Source organism: Ammodytes marinus (genome assembly GCF_949987685.1).
Source record: "Ammodytes marinus genome assembly, chromosome: 19".
Classification (NCBI taxonomy): Eukaryota; Metazoa; Chordata; class Actinopteri; order Uranoscopiformes; family Ammodytidae; genus Ammodytes; species Ammodytes marinus.
This window is the reverse complement of record NC_137223.1, coordinates 20328686-20343968: the sequence shown is the minus strand read 5'-3', so window position 1 is coordinate 20343968 and position 15283 is coordinate 20328686. Positions and strand designations below refer to the sequence as shown.

Here is a 15283-nt window from a genome sequence, read left to right as displayed (position 1 = left end):
ACACACACACACACACACACACACACACACACACACACACACACACACACACATGCACAAGCACACACACACACACCTAACCGGAACCCTTAAAACTTAGTGTTAACACTCAAAACAGCCCTTTAAAGTCCTCCAAAAGGCATCAATTTCCAAAAATATCCTCACTCTTAAGATCTAAAACTCAAATGGGTTCTCATAAAATAGTTTTAGAAGTAGGCCTAGGACACACACACACACACAGACACACACACACACACACACACACACACACACACACACACACACACACACACACACACACACACACACACCACTCATGTAGCCTATTTCCTCAAGGTTGTGTGAATGTGGCCCACTCCAACAGCTATCAGGTCTCAGCACAGTTTACATTGAGGCAGACCACATCATTGCCCAGGTATCCATAAACCTATTATAAAGTGTCTCTGCGGACAGTTAAAGGGACAGCAGTCATTGTTGTCCCAGTCTCGAGAAAATGTGTCTCTCCCGCACCACATCACCAGCAGACTGACAGACAGCCCGCAGTTTCCATTCACAATATTGACAGTCCCCCCCCCCCCCCTCCTCCCAGAACCCATCACCCCTTCCGCACAGCAGATGCTGTGACGGGCGCCATGATGATGATCTGGGATTTTGCCTGCAGCAGCAACCAAAGATTCTATAATGCTAGGAGATAGACCGCTGTTTTTAAAGCAACGGACGGGGTTACGCCGTGGCACAGCAAAGATGGCCGGTTTGAGGATAAACGTTATACGCATGCGTGAACATGGAAAATAAACGCTTTTCACCACCCCTTTATGAATTACACACATGATGGTTTCAAAAAGTATTGTATTTGTTAGAAAGAGGTTCATTATCTTGGGAGAGTTTATAAATTGTGGTTTCAATGCGTACAAGCAGCGTCACGAGCTAAGCGTCCATTGTTATCTCATTCATATTTTAGAACCGAGCCCTACTTCCCATAATCCAGCGCGACGTTACGGACAGAGCTGTCTACTAGGCCGTCTATCCAGTGGAGAGTCTCTGGCAGCAGGCTGCTGGTAGCTTGACTGTGCAAAGACGGCAAGAAGCAAGCGACCGGCGGGGGAGGCAGGCACGGCAAAGGGAAGAACAGGGGGAGTTTAGGCTGCGTCCCGTATTTGGAATAAGCAGGACCAGACTACAGCTTCCCTCTTGACGTGAAACGAGCTCCTCTGTAACCTTCAAAAAGAAAAAAAGGACCCGCATTTTGACGGCAAACTAACTTTGGACTCCTGAACTTACCGTCTTTTTCAACTGCGAAGAAACTAAAGAGGCATTTTCTTTCTGGACGAAGAATGGGATTTAAAGAACATTTCTGCCAGCATTGAGTTGAGAAAACAAGGGAATATTTTCCAGTTGGATAAAAAAAAAGGACCACGCTGTCGAAAAGGGGGCCTAATTCGGATAAGCTCCGTTTAACACTGTGCATTTTGTATGCCAACACCCAGGGGAAAAAGGGGCAACGATGGCATTTATGAACGAAGAAAAGTAACGTAAACGTTAGCTCGCTGGCTAGCCACATAGCTAGCCTAGCAGGCTGCTAACTAAGCCTGTGTCGCCCTTCCATTCCTGGAGCAGAGGAGGGGCGCTGGGGCTTTGTAGCATTGCAGATCTGCCTTGCATTTTTTTCTGGTCGCTGCAAGAATGGAGAATCCCAAATATCTCCAACAACAACTCAGGGGGATCTGTTGAACCGAATCGCCTCCAATTCTTATCCTATTTCCCACATATAAAATTCCAGAAAACTGCCCAGCTAACGTTGGGATTTTCCAATAATCAGCTGGTCTGGGGCAGCCAAAGGGTCTGTGTATGTGACCACTTCTTTTCCTTTATGCCCTGTGGGGATCATTCTAAAATGGGAAAGTGCACCACGTCTTGTCCACCTCTCAGATACTAGATCCCGGGAGGGAAATCATGAACAAGCCGGTTATAACGCGGAATTAGCCCCGGCTCGCCCTCGAGTCAAAGTTTGATTATTATTTTTTTAGACGCAGCAGTCAAGGTGAGAGAACTTCTGTACAGGCCCGTCTGCGCTAACTCACAGGCCGAGGAGGTGTTTTTTTTTTAGTGTGTGTGTGTGTGTTAATTTCCCCCACCGTCCCACCCTCCTCCTCCTCCTCCACCATCATTACTTCCAAAAGCAACAAGCCGGAATAATCATGTCGGGAGAGGTGCGTTTGAAGAAGCTGGAGAATCTGATCCTGGACGGGCCGGCTCGGTCTAATGGCCAGTGCCCGAGTGTGGAGGCGCTGCTGGATATCCTGGTGTGCCTCTACGATGAATGCAACAACTCCCCGCTCAGGAGGGAGAAAAATATCCTGGAGTTTTTGGAATGGGGTAAGCGAACTTATTATTATTGTCAGAATTATTGTTATTGTTATTTAGTTTCCCCTTGTTTGGCCCGTGCATTGGGCCTCTCTGTCTTTCGGTAAGACGATAGGCTAACAGGGTTGGTGGTGCTGGTGCAGTGGCCCTCCCTTCCCCATCATCACATTCCTTTTATAGTAGTGGGGCTCAGTTGGCCTGCTCTCCTCTCACCCTAACCCTCCCTAAAACTAAAAGCAATGCCACTTTAGTCTTGTGTAATATAGGCTATATTTAAGTACAGATATGTCCCCATGTGTGTATTCATAAATGCATGTGCGTGCATAAACACTCTGTATACATTATGTGTTGGAAAATAGTTAAAAATGGTAGGTTGCAGGTCGAAAGTTACAAGAGCACACACTAAACAGAAGGCATGTCCTGCAGCCAAAACAGATATGTTAACAAAGAAAAAAGACAAAGAAAGAAAGTATTGTACCACCTTGCAAGTTGCCAATGAGAATGACTTCACCGAATACACAGAATTACATAAACTATAGTGAGGAGGATCTTACACGGGACCACTCGCAGTTCTGATATGGTTCCAGGAAAGATCTCATAAAGATGTCCTGTCCTCCGGGCTATCATTTAGTCTTATTAAAATACACCCTTACATAAAGTACATGCCTTTTAATTGTCATTGCCTGAACTGTCTCGAACTGGTGGGGGTTTAGTTTTCACAGGGACTTTGCATGGCAGTTTGTTTTCCTTTTTATGGGCGTGTTGGTGAGAGTTTGTTCAGGGCTCACCAAGCCATCTCTTATCAGACCTTGTTGTCATCAAATAAATAGGGCCTCTGTTGCCAATCATGCATCAAAGAGAGCTAAGTCACACTCACTCTGAAGGGGTTTTTTTTGTGTCCGGATTTGATCAGTTTATTGTCAGGGTGGAAAGGAGTTCTGGGTGACAACAAGTTTGAAATGTTATACCCTCCCCACTCCCCTGCTTAAAGCAAGTTTGCAAAAACAACACACAGGAGGACCACACGCACGCACACACACACACACACACACACACACACAACTCAATCATTTGTTCAAAAGGTGTGTGTGTGTGTGTGTGTGTGTGACATCGGGGGTTTGGTTTGTGCATGAAGCAGGAATGTGAACAACTCACCTTTTTTATCTGGCGCAGAGGCCCAGCTAGCTGCTGGAGCATGCCTGGCTAGCATGCCTGTCTTTTCTTTTTTTCTTTTTTTTAAAGCTGCAGCAGTTTGAGGCAGTGCAGGAGCAAATAGCTGCCTTGGACCCACACACATTAATAATACAGCAGGCAAAAGGAAACACAACTATTATCGGAAGATAGTGCAGTTTGGCTTACTTACAGCAATATATATATATATATATATATATATATATATTTTTTTTTTAACAGTTCAAACTACAATGTTAAACAGGCAGCAGTCCAGCCTGTTATAGAGGGGCAGAGTCAAAGGCAGACAGCAGCATGGCATTTAAATCAGTCAAATGGTGGTACATTTTGGCTGTGGCTGCTGAGTTGGTTTACCCCACCAGCCACCATCTGGACATCCCATTCTGTGCTAAAAATGGAGCTATGCAGACTGGAAGTGGCTTGATTTGGTGTTTTTTTCCTGTCTGTCTGTCTGTCTGTCTGTCTGTCTGTCTGTCTGTCTGTCTGTCTGTCTGTCTGTCTGTCTACAAAGGGAGAAATAGGTCATTTTCGGCCAAAGCCAGCTGTGTTTACTGTTTATTCATCACACATGTATTGCATCCTATCTTTCCCAAGGTGTTTCATCCCCAGTCTTATCTGCTGCATCTTAGCTGGCCTTGCAACAATGCCGGTGCACCCTGGCCTTTAAGCAGAGGTGCCCTGTGTGCTTGGGTGCCAAGTGGTGACATCACCCTGACATTTCCTTGTGTTGACACTAGACGCTTTGTGACGGAAGCTCGCCCAGACACAACATTCAGATATGTCCAAGCTGCTGCAGGCCTGTCCAGGGCCCAGGTTGTTGATGTTTTTGTGTTCCATCTCAGAGGGATCTGTACAACAATCCTTTAGCTTCTCATTTCAGTTTAATTTAATTGCAGAGTTTGTTACCTTGTCACTGAGGCTAAAGGACAAAAACAAAATGCATTGATAATCCTAAACGGGGAAGATCCCCAATGGAGTCTTAATATTAGTTTGCTATACCAAAAACTCAACCGATTTGAATCATAGACTACTGGATGTTACAGTAGTGGTAGCTATCAGACAACACTAAGTAGTAGATTTAGATTAGGGATAAGGTGACTTGCTGTGTTGAGGTTTTAGCACTGTGATAACGCACATCCACAAGATAGCAGGCCATTGATTTTTTCGTTGTAGCCATCGACAGAAATATAGAATAATTGAGGTCAAGTCTTGTGCTGTCACTCCCATGTGTTCCTTCTTTCTTGGCAGAACCCCCAGCCAGAGGGTCAAAGGAAGAGGCACACCTGTTCCACATGCAAACACCCATTGTAGTATTTGGACAAGTGATATAGAATGCCATTCAACTCCGGTTTTGTCTTACCAAAGAGAGCCGGAGAGTGCACGCTTGACTGATATGTGCCTATTCGAAACAGATTGGATCAGACGGATAGCGTCGACACATATTCAAAACACACGTTGAATACATTCAGAAACCTGCTTCAAGATGGGCTCCACCATGTTACCTAAGACCTCTTCAACGTGTGAGTGATTGGTCTTTGCCACAGTATGCTCTGACAGAAAATACGTATCATCGTAACTTACTAACTGCCGGGCCTGTGATTTTTATTTTTTTTGCCACAGTGCCCCAGTGACAATGGTTAGACAAACATTTGTATTGGGTTTGCAATTCTTGTTGTTTGGTGACCTCATTTCAGCTGAAATAGAGACCCCAACATGACCCGCAGCCACAAGGCAAATGAACAAGGGGAAAGTACGCTGTAGCCTGACTCCTCACATATACCACCGCAGTTATTGTGTCTACCAAAGTCACCGGCCCAGGCCTGTGCTCGTTTTTATTCTCTTACCAAACAGCTTGTTAAAATTCAACGTAACCTATGTCAACACTTTCGTTATCTGTCATGTAATTAGGTCCTTGAAATGTGCTGTCAGCGATTCTCGGGAACTCCTGTTTTCAAAATCACTTTTTGACAAAATCACTGAATATACTGTATGTCTTCACACATGTGCTGTATTAACACTGGATTCTTTTCAGCACACACAGACACAGTATGGACAGGTAGCGGATTGTTAGGAGATATTCACCGATTTGACAACAATTAATGCTGACAACAAGCGTTCTCCAGAATAGCTAACTTCACCTTTTTAAATGAAAAATAACAAACTTTCTCCTAAGAACAAGCACATTTCAGTTAGGGATTGAATAATGAATATATGTGTGTAGTACGATTCTTTCAGTTTGACATTGATCCATTACACATATGGGGCTGTTGTTATTGCTTCAATGAACTGATAGAAATCTTTGTTCGAATGTATTGCTTTCAGTGTGTCTGAACAAGAATGTGTGTTTCTGTGGACACAACATTTGCATGCTTTTATAGTATCCTGTTTTCCTCCTTTTTTCCCACCCATCATTTCCTGCTTTTTGTTTTGTCCTGATCTCCTTCCTTGTTTGGGGAAACATATTGCCGGGCAGCTGAAAGAAAGCGGGCAGCCCTGCCAGCCCACAGTAGGCAAACATGGGGGAGGCAGTCTAACCCTTTGTCAATCTAAAGTCATGGGGCCTCATACACCATTAGTTCTTCACTAAAAAGATGTGATGTGTTTAAATAAAACTGGATAAATTGAGTTTTAATTTTACAACCTTTTCTCTCAACCTTGTAGCCTCATGACCTTTTAATGGCTGGGCGTTCACCTATGATAATTAGGAACAACGTGCCCTTACGAGGACTATAGGATTCATCATCATAAGAATACAAGTGTGGACATTTCTGCGGTTCATGAAGAAGTCGTGAATTTCAGCTTTTCTCAAGAGCAAATTTATGAAAAAACTTCTTTGGGAGATATTGGTCAATGAGACCTGATGTAAGTCAGCAGTGACCAGCTGTTCAGCTGCAGCTGATGTGTGCTCCACCCTGAAATGCTTTAATTGCCTCACACACTTCTCACACAGTGGAGTTGCCTTCACTCACTCACTCACTCACTCACTCACTCACTCACTCACTCACTCACTCACTCACTCACTCACTCACTCACTCACTCACACACACACACACACACACACACACACACACACACACACACACACACACACACACACACACACACACACACACACACACACACACACACACACACACACACACACACACACACACACACACACACACACACACACACACTCTAGTTTTTTGGGGTCTTCACAAACTAAGCCATCTCATTGTTCTTAGGCTAGAGTCTCTCCCTGTAATTCCCGTTATTGAACAGGCCTATAAGAATGTCAGTTGTGTGGATCACAGAGAATTTTTTTTCTGTCTCCTGGTTTTTAAATAATTGCCTTGAGGCCATTCCACTCCACCAACAACAAACAAGGTTGTATAAAAGGCCCGCACTTTAAACCTCTGGCTTCATATACATCGCCAATGCAGCCCTTGCAGTAATAAACATGCATTTAGTTCTGTTAGGATAACAGTTTGCAGCTGCAGAAACGTCAGTGATGCTGCACAGTTTGATTAGCCCATTGCCCTGTTTGGATGGAGGTCAACCAGGCAGGAAATCTCCTGAGATTTAAATTGTGGCAACACATGGCGGATAATAAAGGCAAAAGTCGTATGCAGTGTTTAGGAACGGGTGTTTTACGATTATTATAATGACATGGATTACTGTAATATTTGTGGATAATGTGCATTTGTTTTTCAAAACCATTATAATGGGGGATAAAATATTTGAATGTCACAATTTATAGATTTAAACTTAAATGTGACTGATGCTAGGAAAATATGCTGGCAATCTGCGCCAAGTCACTAGAGTAATCAATAATCAGTATCATTTATATCCCGGATGTCAATATTTGCGGTGGGGCCTTTTAAAATCCCGAATGGGCTGGACTCTATCAGGACATCCTTGTTGTCAGGCCCATGGTTCGTTCTGCCATTTCCTGCCTGGCTGTCTGGTGGTAACTGCGGGCACAGAGAACAGGAAGGAACCACAAAGACCCAGTGAGCTAGTCCCAACCCAACGGGCACATGATGTCATACCAGGAAGTGGGACAGCTGTATGTCATTGTGTCATTGTGTACTCTGTGGCTCACTTGGGTCCATTATTTTGGTGTCGTTGGGAAGGCGCAAGGTCACAAGCGTGTTTCCTGCCCCGGCTGGTGGATCCCTTCTTCACACCGACTCACCTACAGTCTGTTTGACCACTGTAACACTAATAAGCTCTTTGAGGCTTTCTGTTTCTCTTTCACACATGCACACAGTTTATTTCTCCCTCTCTTCAGGAAACAAACACACACACACACATACATACTCGCAGCCTTTTCTTTGTCCAGAGTGTACAATCAGACCTATCAGAGGGGCCCATGTAGATTCTCTCCTTGTGTCTTTTCAGAGTTTAGTATCCCAAAGGGAGCAGTCCAGCAGCCACATCTACTTTATTATGCTCTTTTTTGCCCTTCACATTTCACTTAATGTAAATGAACCCAGCAACATTTAACGCCAAACTATCAAAAGAAGAAAAAACCGGGGGCGCCCTTAGCTCAGTTGGTAGGGCGTCCCCCCCCCGGGCCGGGCCCAGCAGCAGACCCGGGTTCGATTCCCGCCCGCGACCGTTCTCTGCATGTCACTCCCCTATTTCACTTCTGTCTCTCTGCACGATCAATAAAGCATAAAAATGCCCAAAAAATATATATAAAAAAAAATAAGAAAAAACCTAGTAAAAGTAATGAATTGAGAGAAGTATATCTGAAACGTTGGCAACTTTTTGAATGCATTGCCGCAGCATGAGCAAAATAAATGTTACTGCCTAGTTATTATGAGGAATAACTTGCACATCAGTGTGCTTTGTAGACTACCCGTTTTAAAAGGGGCGATTTTAGAATTGCACTTCCATAAAGTCGGGTATCTGAAACGCTGTGCTGCAGAGCATAGATACGGACTCTTAACTTACAGTGATTCCAAGTGTCACTGAGATTAGTCTGCTCTGTTGGGTATAGCCTGGTAAAGGAGAGGGCTAGAACAATTTAATACTTTTTTTTCATTACATTTAAGAACCACCAACATTGGGGTGCAACAATTCACTGTTCGGATCATGTCATTCTGGGTTGGAGCTGGGTACCGCACCACGGGATAAGGTGAAGCCCGAGCCCACCCACCCAAACCCAGAAGACAATCCCCTCAAGCCCTCGATAGAGCAGTCCGGTTGCACGCGTAACACGGTCAGCACGGAGACAAGGCGTCCACCGGCAGCCGCGCCCGACTCATGCGAGAGCATCTCCGATTGATTGCAAAGCAAATCTCTGGTACACATGCTTGCTGAGATGTGAGGGGTGATCTGTATGGATCATGGGTCAATTGGGATCCGTTGCACCACTAATTACGGGGTATGGTTAATTCAATGAGAGATCAGTCCTTCTGTGGCAGCAAAGATGGCCTTGCTACAGTCCATGCCGAGGATCACCCGGACCTTTACCAGTGTAACGCTTGGATTGCATGGCATTTTCAGCAGCTGGGCACTTCACCGATGGCCTTCATAAAAAGCACTAAGGCAATCTGTCTGAGAGCTTTGTAGGCAGAGAAATGCATGCTGCTAATTGTGATGTGTCATCAGAAAGTGTCAGGGGAAGGGTGGGCTTCCTTTCTGCGTCTCCCAGAGGACACACTAGCGCAGGGTCATTAGCCAGCCTCTCAGGACCCCCCGGGATCTGACTTCAAATGGCCTCTCCTCCCCCTTTCCCTCTCCTCTTTTCTTCACCTTCACTTCTTCTCATCCTTCCATCTCTAGCTTTTTGTCTCCTGTCATTCCCCCGGGCAGTAGTGCCTGTTGGCAGGATTTGTCTGACCTCTTAGCAAAATCGCACAGCTGGCCGTTTTTGGCTCTTTATAATGTCTCTTAATAATGTCGGTGCTGCTTTTTAAAATTATTTTAATTTAGCATGAAGTACACACCATGTACCCAAATACGCATAACTTGTCATAATTCTGGCTTGTCAGAAAACGGTATGACTTGTATTCAGTACACACTCATCTGTGTCCATATGACTATAGCCTGAACCAGTGCTTTTGCTGGAGTAATTACTAGTGATGTCAAGCGCCTGGCATGAGCTGCATGCAAGATGAGTTTGATTTCTGGGAAATTACAAGAGGCTGAAGTGCTACTTCTAACACTTTTAATCATTTAAGTGTGCCGTACGAACTGAAGGAAACATTTTGGTCTGCTCCCCCTGTAATGACTCTTCAGTGCATAGGAGCAATTAGCAAGTCCTTCTTTTTGTCTGTCCGCTAAGTCTACACCAGTGAGCAACAAACACACATTTACACACTAAATACTGCACGGACAGAGCAACATTGTTTTCTCACCAGATTTAAAAAGAATATCTTGTCAAAGGGTGAATTTGGAAAAGCTGCTCGCCCCCTCCGACCGTTCAGCCGGAACGGTCACACAGCCAAATGGCACTTGCTTTCATAGTTTGGCCTCTTCCTATTCTCCCTGAATTGGGTGTGTGTGTCAGTGAAGGGAAGTGTAAGCATGCCGGTCTCACTAAACAAGACATAAGCGGAAGGCAACTCAATTGACAGTGGAAAAAAAGGCATAACACAGACATTGCTTCCTTATTTAGTTGACAAAACTGTATGGAATTCCATATTCCATATTTATTGATGCAGCAGGTTAAAGGAAAATCTTGTGTTTTAAGTGATAGAATGTATAATACATTTTCTTCCTCAGGAACCATGTCAAGGTACACGTTCATAATTAACATGGAACAAAACTGATGCGTGTGTGCCGTTTGGAATCAATCTCCTCCAGGTCACCCTCTCCTCCCCCCTCACAGGATGTTCCTCTGACACTCAGAGTTTAGTCGATAGGGACGTTGTTCTTGGCTCATTTAAATAGCTCATGCTTCTATCTGCAATTTGACTTGACCCCTTCCTCACTGAGATGCACAATTTGGCGCATTGTTTGATTTTGCGTCACAACGCTGTGTCACCTTTACCCAATCAACTCTATGGTCTCTAAAATGCTTTTCATAAAAAAAATTTAAACATTCATTTGAAAGCTCAACTTTGGTGGATGTTTTCTGTCCCTCCACGCGCGCCGTAGCTAGTGCATCCGCTGGCTGGCTGCTTTGAGCAGAGGGCTCAGCTGTGTGAGTGAAAAGCGCTGACTCAGGCCCCAGCCCCTCATAGCCTGGCTGCCTGTGGAATTTGGAGCAGAGGTGCAATGTTAGGGAGAACAGCAGCTGTTTAGGCCGACCTCTTTGTCCACCGGTGCCAACCAACCCCATTCTCTCTCTTTCTCTCCCTGTCTGTCTGTCAGTCTGTCAGTCTGTCAGTCTGTCAGTCAGTCTGTCTGTCTGTCTGTCTGTCTGTCTGTCTGTGTGTGTGCTCCTGCTATGTCTTTTGCTGTCATTGTTTAGGTCCGTGTCACGTTTTCATCTCCTACATTCACCAAATGATTGCTCTTATACAGCCTGTAATGCTGCAAACCTCTTGTTGATAATTTTGCCCTCTTTTTTTATCAATATTAACTCTTTCTTTTCCTTTCCTTTCCTCTGTCTCTCTCCCTCCCTTAAAACCGCTGTTTGCGCTGTCCCCTCCCCCTCCCTCCTCCCAGACTGCTGTAGCCGAGCTTTGCCTAGTGACAGAGAAGCCGGGGCTGTTGTGCTAGTGTGTGTCTGTGTAGGGCATGTTGTTGTACCAGTACTATTGTACATGTGTGTGGGGGTGCACATACATACTTGTCCTTTTTTTTGTGGGGGGGTGTATGTTTGCATGCGTATACTTTGTGCAAAAGAGGCACCGTTTACAGGCTGAGTGGATCAGACAGTGCAGTCGGTCCATTCAGCAGCAAAGAGCTGAGCTGCATCACTAATACAGCTCGTCTGCTGCATCCATGCACTCACGCACAGTCTCTGATGCTCTACCTCATGCCGTCATACTTGGGAAGGGAACTTCATGCCCAATGAAAAGGACATGCATTTGCCCTTTTGAGTTGGTTCAGGCTAAATAATACTGCTTTCCTTTTACATTGGAAGTCGAGAGGACAGAACAGTGAGTGATGTCACATCTGAGTTGACCGCGTTCCAGTATCACGAGTGGGAAATTACAAGAAAGCGTGTCATGAATGCTCGCCTTAAAGGAATAGTTCAACATTTTCAATTTTTTAGCTTTTTACTTCGCTCTCTGGCTCTAGATGAGGCGACAGAAACCATTCCTGCTGTCAGTGCTTTTTTGATATAGAAATGGGCACAAGTCTCTCATCCAGGTTAGCTTAGCTCAAACACTTGTAGTCAAGGGGAGCAAGTCCAAATATAAACTTTACAACATCACTAAAAGCTCCTGTTTGCTTGTTGGGACTTGTTTATTTACCACGCTATGTTGCACTCTATATTTTTTACACGTTATGTCATTTTAGAATCAACCATCACAGGCCCTTTCTGGTTTCCTTGTGTACAAAGGTACATATTTTTCCTCACCCTTATTGCTAAAACCTCTCCGGAAACATAGCAATAAAGCTTGTATTTTATAGCATTTTTGATGGACCATCTTAATTAGATAATGAGAGGGGTGATGTGATAAATTAGGCGTATAGAGTGTAAGAGAGATATGTGGAAAAATGGAAATAGTTCAAATAGATTAGATGAGCCCACACTGTTGGCTGAGGAAGATGTCATTTGAAGTCAGTCCATCTATCTGTTGTACTCTTTGTTCCCGTGCCTTAAAGCTGCTTGCACTAGCTGACACCGATAGAGTTATGACCTTGGCTGGTGGTGCGGTGGCGAATTTGACGGTGACCTGATCTATTTTAAGACCCATCTATACATCCACACTGCTGCATTCGCTCGCGTGCTCTGTACTCACCGTTCTGACCTCCCTGTCTTTATAGTGGAGACGCATGACTCAAATAATTGTAGACGGACGGGCAGTTTGTCAGCACCATTCGCCCATCTTCCACCTGAATGGCGCTCATTCACGCCAGTGGGTCTCACATGCAATCGTCTCTCAATCCTTCAGCACAGGCCTGAACCACTCCGTTGTCTGGCTAGATTCTCCGTGATAAAATGAAGCCGTTGTGAGGTGTCTGGCAATCTTGTTTACACATTCACTCGTGAGCATGTTTCCTCCTCAGCGTCGGTACATTCTGAAAGTGATTTAGTGGTTTTGTGGTATTGGTTTTGAATGGGGTTTTGTGGCTTGTGGGGGAAGTGTGTGAGAGTTAGTTTGTGACTGATTTTAGTCACAACTGAATGAGTGACTTTTTGAAAAGTTCTTGAGTAACTTTCAGCACACCACTAGCACTAGCACTAGCCTGTCTCTCTCCTTTCTTTCCCTCTTGAGACGTTTCTGGTTGAGGAAATCCTGCGGTCGCTGAGATTGTCATCTCAATTGTCTTCCATTGAGTCGTCTGTTATTCACCTCTATGTATAGAGAGCTGCCTCACTCTTGTTTCCTCCCAGTGCAGAAGGTCACGACACAGACACAACAATTTGACACAATGTTGATGAGTACATTTCATTGCCCCCAAATCCAATTTTTTCCCCCATCAATTTAGCACCGCATAATTTCTTTAAAAAAAGCTAATGCTACATGTAGTCGTTATTCTGCCATAAAGAAATGTGTGATATACTGTATATCACAGCTTTTTGGTATCCAATTACATTATAATTATTTGCGCAAAGCACTACCCTTTGGTAATGACTCACACACACACACACCAAACTGCACACTCATTTTTTCGCCCTTCTTTCTTACAGATTGCTCAAAAATCTTTCATTAATAAACTGTTGAATTGTCTCATACTTAAGGTTAAATAAAATAGTGTTTTCTCACAAACACTTAATTTGCTGATGTTAGGCAATAATTAGTTTCCATATGCTCTACATGCTTTAGCCCCTGTAGCTAGATGCTTAACCTTAATTGCTTTGTTGTGTTCCCATCTGTTTTCAAAATGCCTTTTTGGTGCAAATCTGTTTCCCTGTGCTTGTCTGATAAGAATTAACGGGAAATACCGTAAATTATGCACTTCCATTTATTATTATAATGCTATTCCCCAAGGTCGACAAATAGCTTAGCTCAGCACTTACAAGCTTGAGTGTGTATCACAGCCCTACCACCAAGTGTTTAGTAATTAATGCACTTGTTTTTAATTACACCACATTCCTTACATTTATGTTCTAGTGATTTAGGATTTTGACATTTTAGAAGGAAAAAAAACATCAAAAACGTCCAAAGTGTTATAATGCAGAATGCTGCTTTTACTACAGCCCCCATACATACCGCTGCATCATGTGGAGGCCTGACCGGCTATGCTTTGTTACTGTTGCTATGCTATTATTGCACAATCACTGTTCAGGGTAGGGGTTTAGAGAATGGTGAATTGGCCAGAAAGGCAAGATCCTTGTCATTCAGACAGTTCTGGATAGAGGTGCCTTTTTCATTGTTTCTAATTTTAGACGTTTAATGGGTTTGGCCAGACATTTCGGTTTCACACTATTTTCTACCAGAGTAAATTGGAAGGCCCACCCTCAGTGATGCTCTGAGTTATAGTCCTCCTGACCCGTACTCCTCTTTCTGCTCACTGATCCATCCAGCAATATAGGAAAGTATGAGAGGTTCGGTTGTGAAGTCACTGGTTTTAGAGGCTTGTCATCGGCGATTGGTTGGACTCTCCATTATGTCCAGTGCACCACTGTCAGCAGACACAGTTACAGGTCAGGCTGTAGTCTATCAGCCTGCTGAGAGAGTCAGTGTGTGATCACCTAAACGGCTCACGTCCTCGTCAAAACAAGGGCCTGTCCCGCTGTAGCCTCCCACGCTGAGTCAATCTGCTTATCAGTGAGGTCACTAGTCTCATAACTGTTATCTAGGTGTGTGTGTGTGTGTGACTGCTACTGCACGGCCACAGCTTACACCCTGTTGGGCCTGAGCTCATGGAGAAGTCCTAAATGGATCAGGCGTGAGTTTTTCCCTGACAGGTTAACTCTTGGCCAGTTAACTGAATGAAATGAAAACGTATTGATGTAGTGCCATGTCAGTTTGAGTATATCTTCTCTTCTTATCTTGGATTGTTTCGCGTTGATAACAACATGAAGAAGAGCCGTACCCTGATCTGATCTCTGCCTATCTATCAGCTATGTAACCAAGCCCTATAACTCTATCTTCATTTTAGAAAATCATTTGTTTTTTTCTCCAGCGGCCACATGCTCTGAATGGGTGACCCGTTCTCACACGTCCAGATGTTGCCAGATACATATTTTTCAGGATGCTTTTGGTTACAAGCCCCCAGCACTGACACCTTTATTCTGGAGGTTATAATTAGAAGCTATGCTAGTCTCTGTTGCAGCGACGGGGACTGGCTGTGGCCTAGAAATTGTCTGTTGTGTATGGCCGCACTTCAGTCCCATTCATTTATTTTGGGAGCAGCAAATGGTAATTTTATTTAGTGGTTTTCTCCAGATTTCATGGTCGGTTAACTTGACAGCACGCCCCTTATTCTTCTGTAAAGGCAGATGCCACCACCTATATAATATAACGATGAGTTGATAAGATATCTAACTGCACCAAAACAATAGAGATACATTTGTAATTGTTTTGTTTTCATCATAAGTGTGACTATGAACAAATGAATTCCCCATTATTATTTTAGATTTTTCCTGACTCGGTGTCCTCCTACATCATATGGCTTCGGTTGCTTGGAAGAGTTTGGCTAGTTTGAAGTAGCATTAACTGCTATT

General features: G+C 44.1%; 1 protein-coding gene across 4 annotated transcripts in view; it reads left to right on the top strand.

The window, feature by feature from the left end:
- Positions 1 to 1116: 1116 nt before the first annotated feature.
- The window catches only part of cdc42bpab (CDC42 binding protein kinase alpha (DMPK-like) b), a 74050-nt gene continuing 59883 nt past the window's right edge, over positions 1117 to 15283 (top strand). For all 4 annotated transcript variants that reach the window (XM_080048053.1, XM_080048055.1, XM_080048054.1 and 1 more), the window contains exon 1: positions 1117 to 2376. In XM_080048053.1, the coding sequence (XP_079904179.1) occupies positions 2199 to 2376 (178 nt within the window). In that variant the 5' untranslated portion in view covers positions 1117 to 2198. The remainder of the gene's footprint in view (positions 2377 to 15283) is intronic.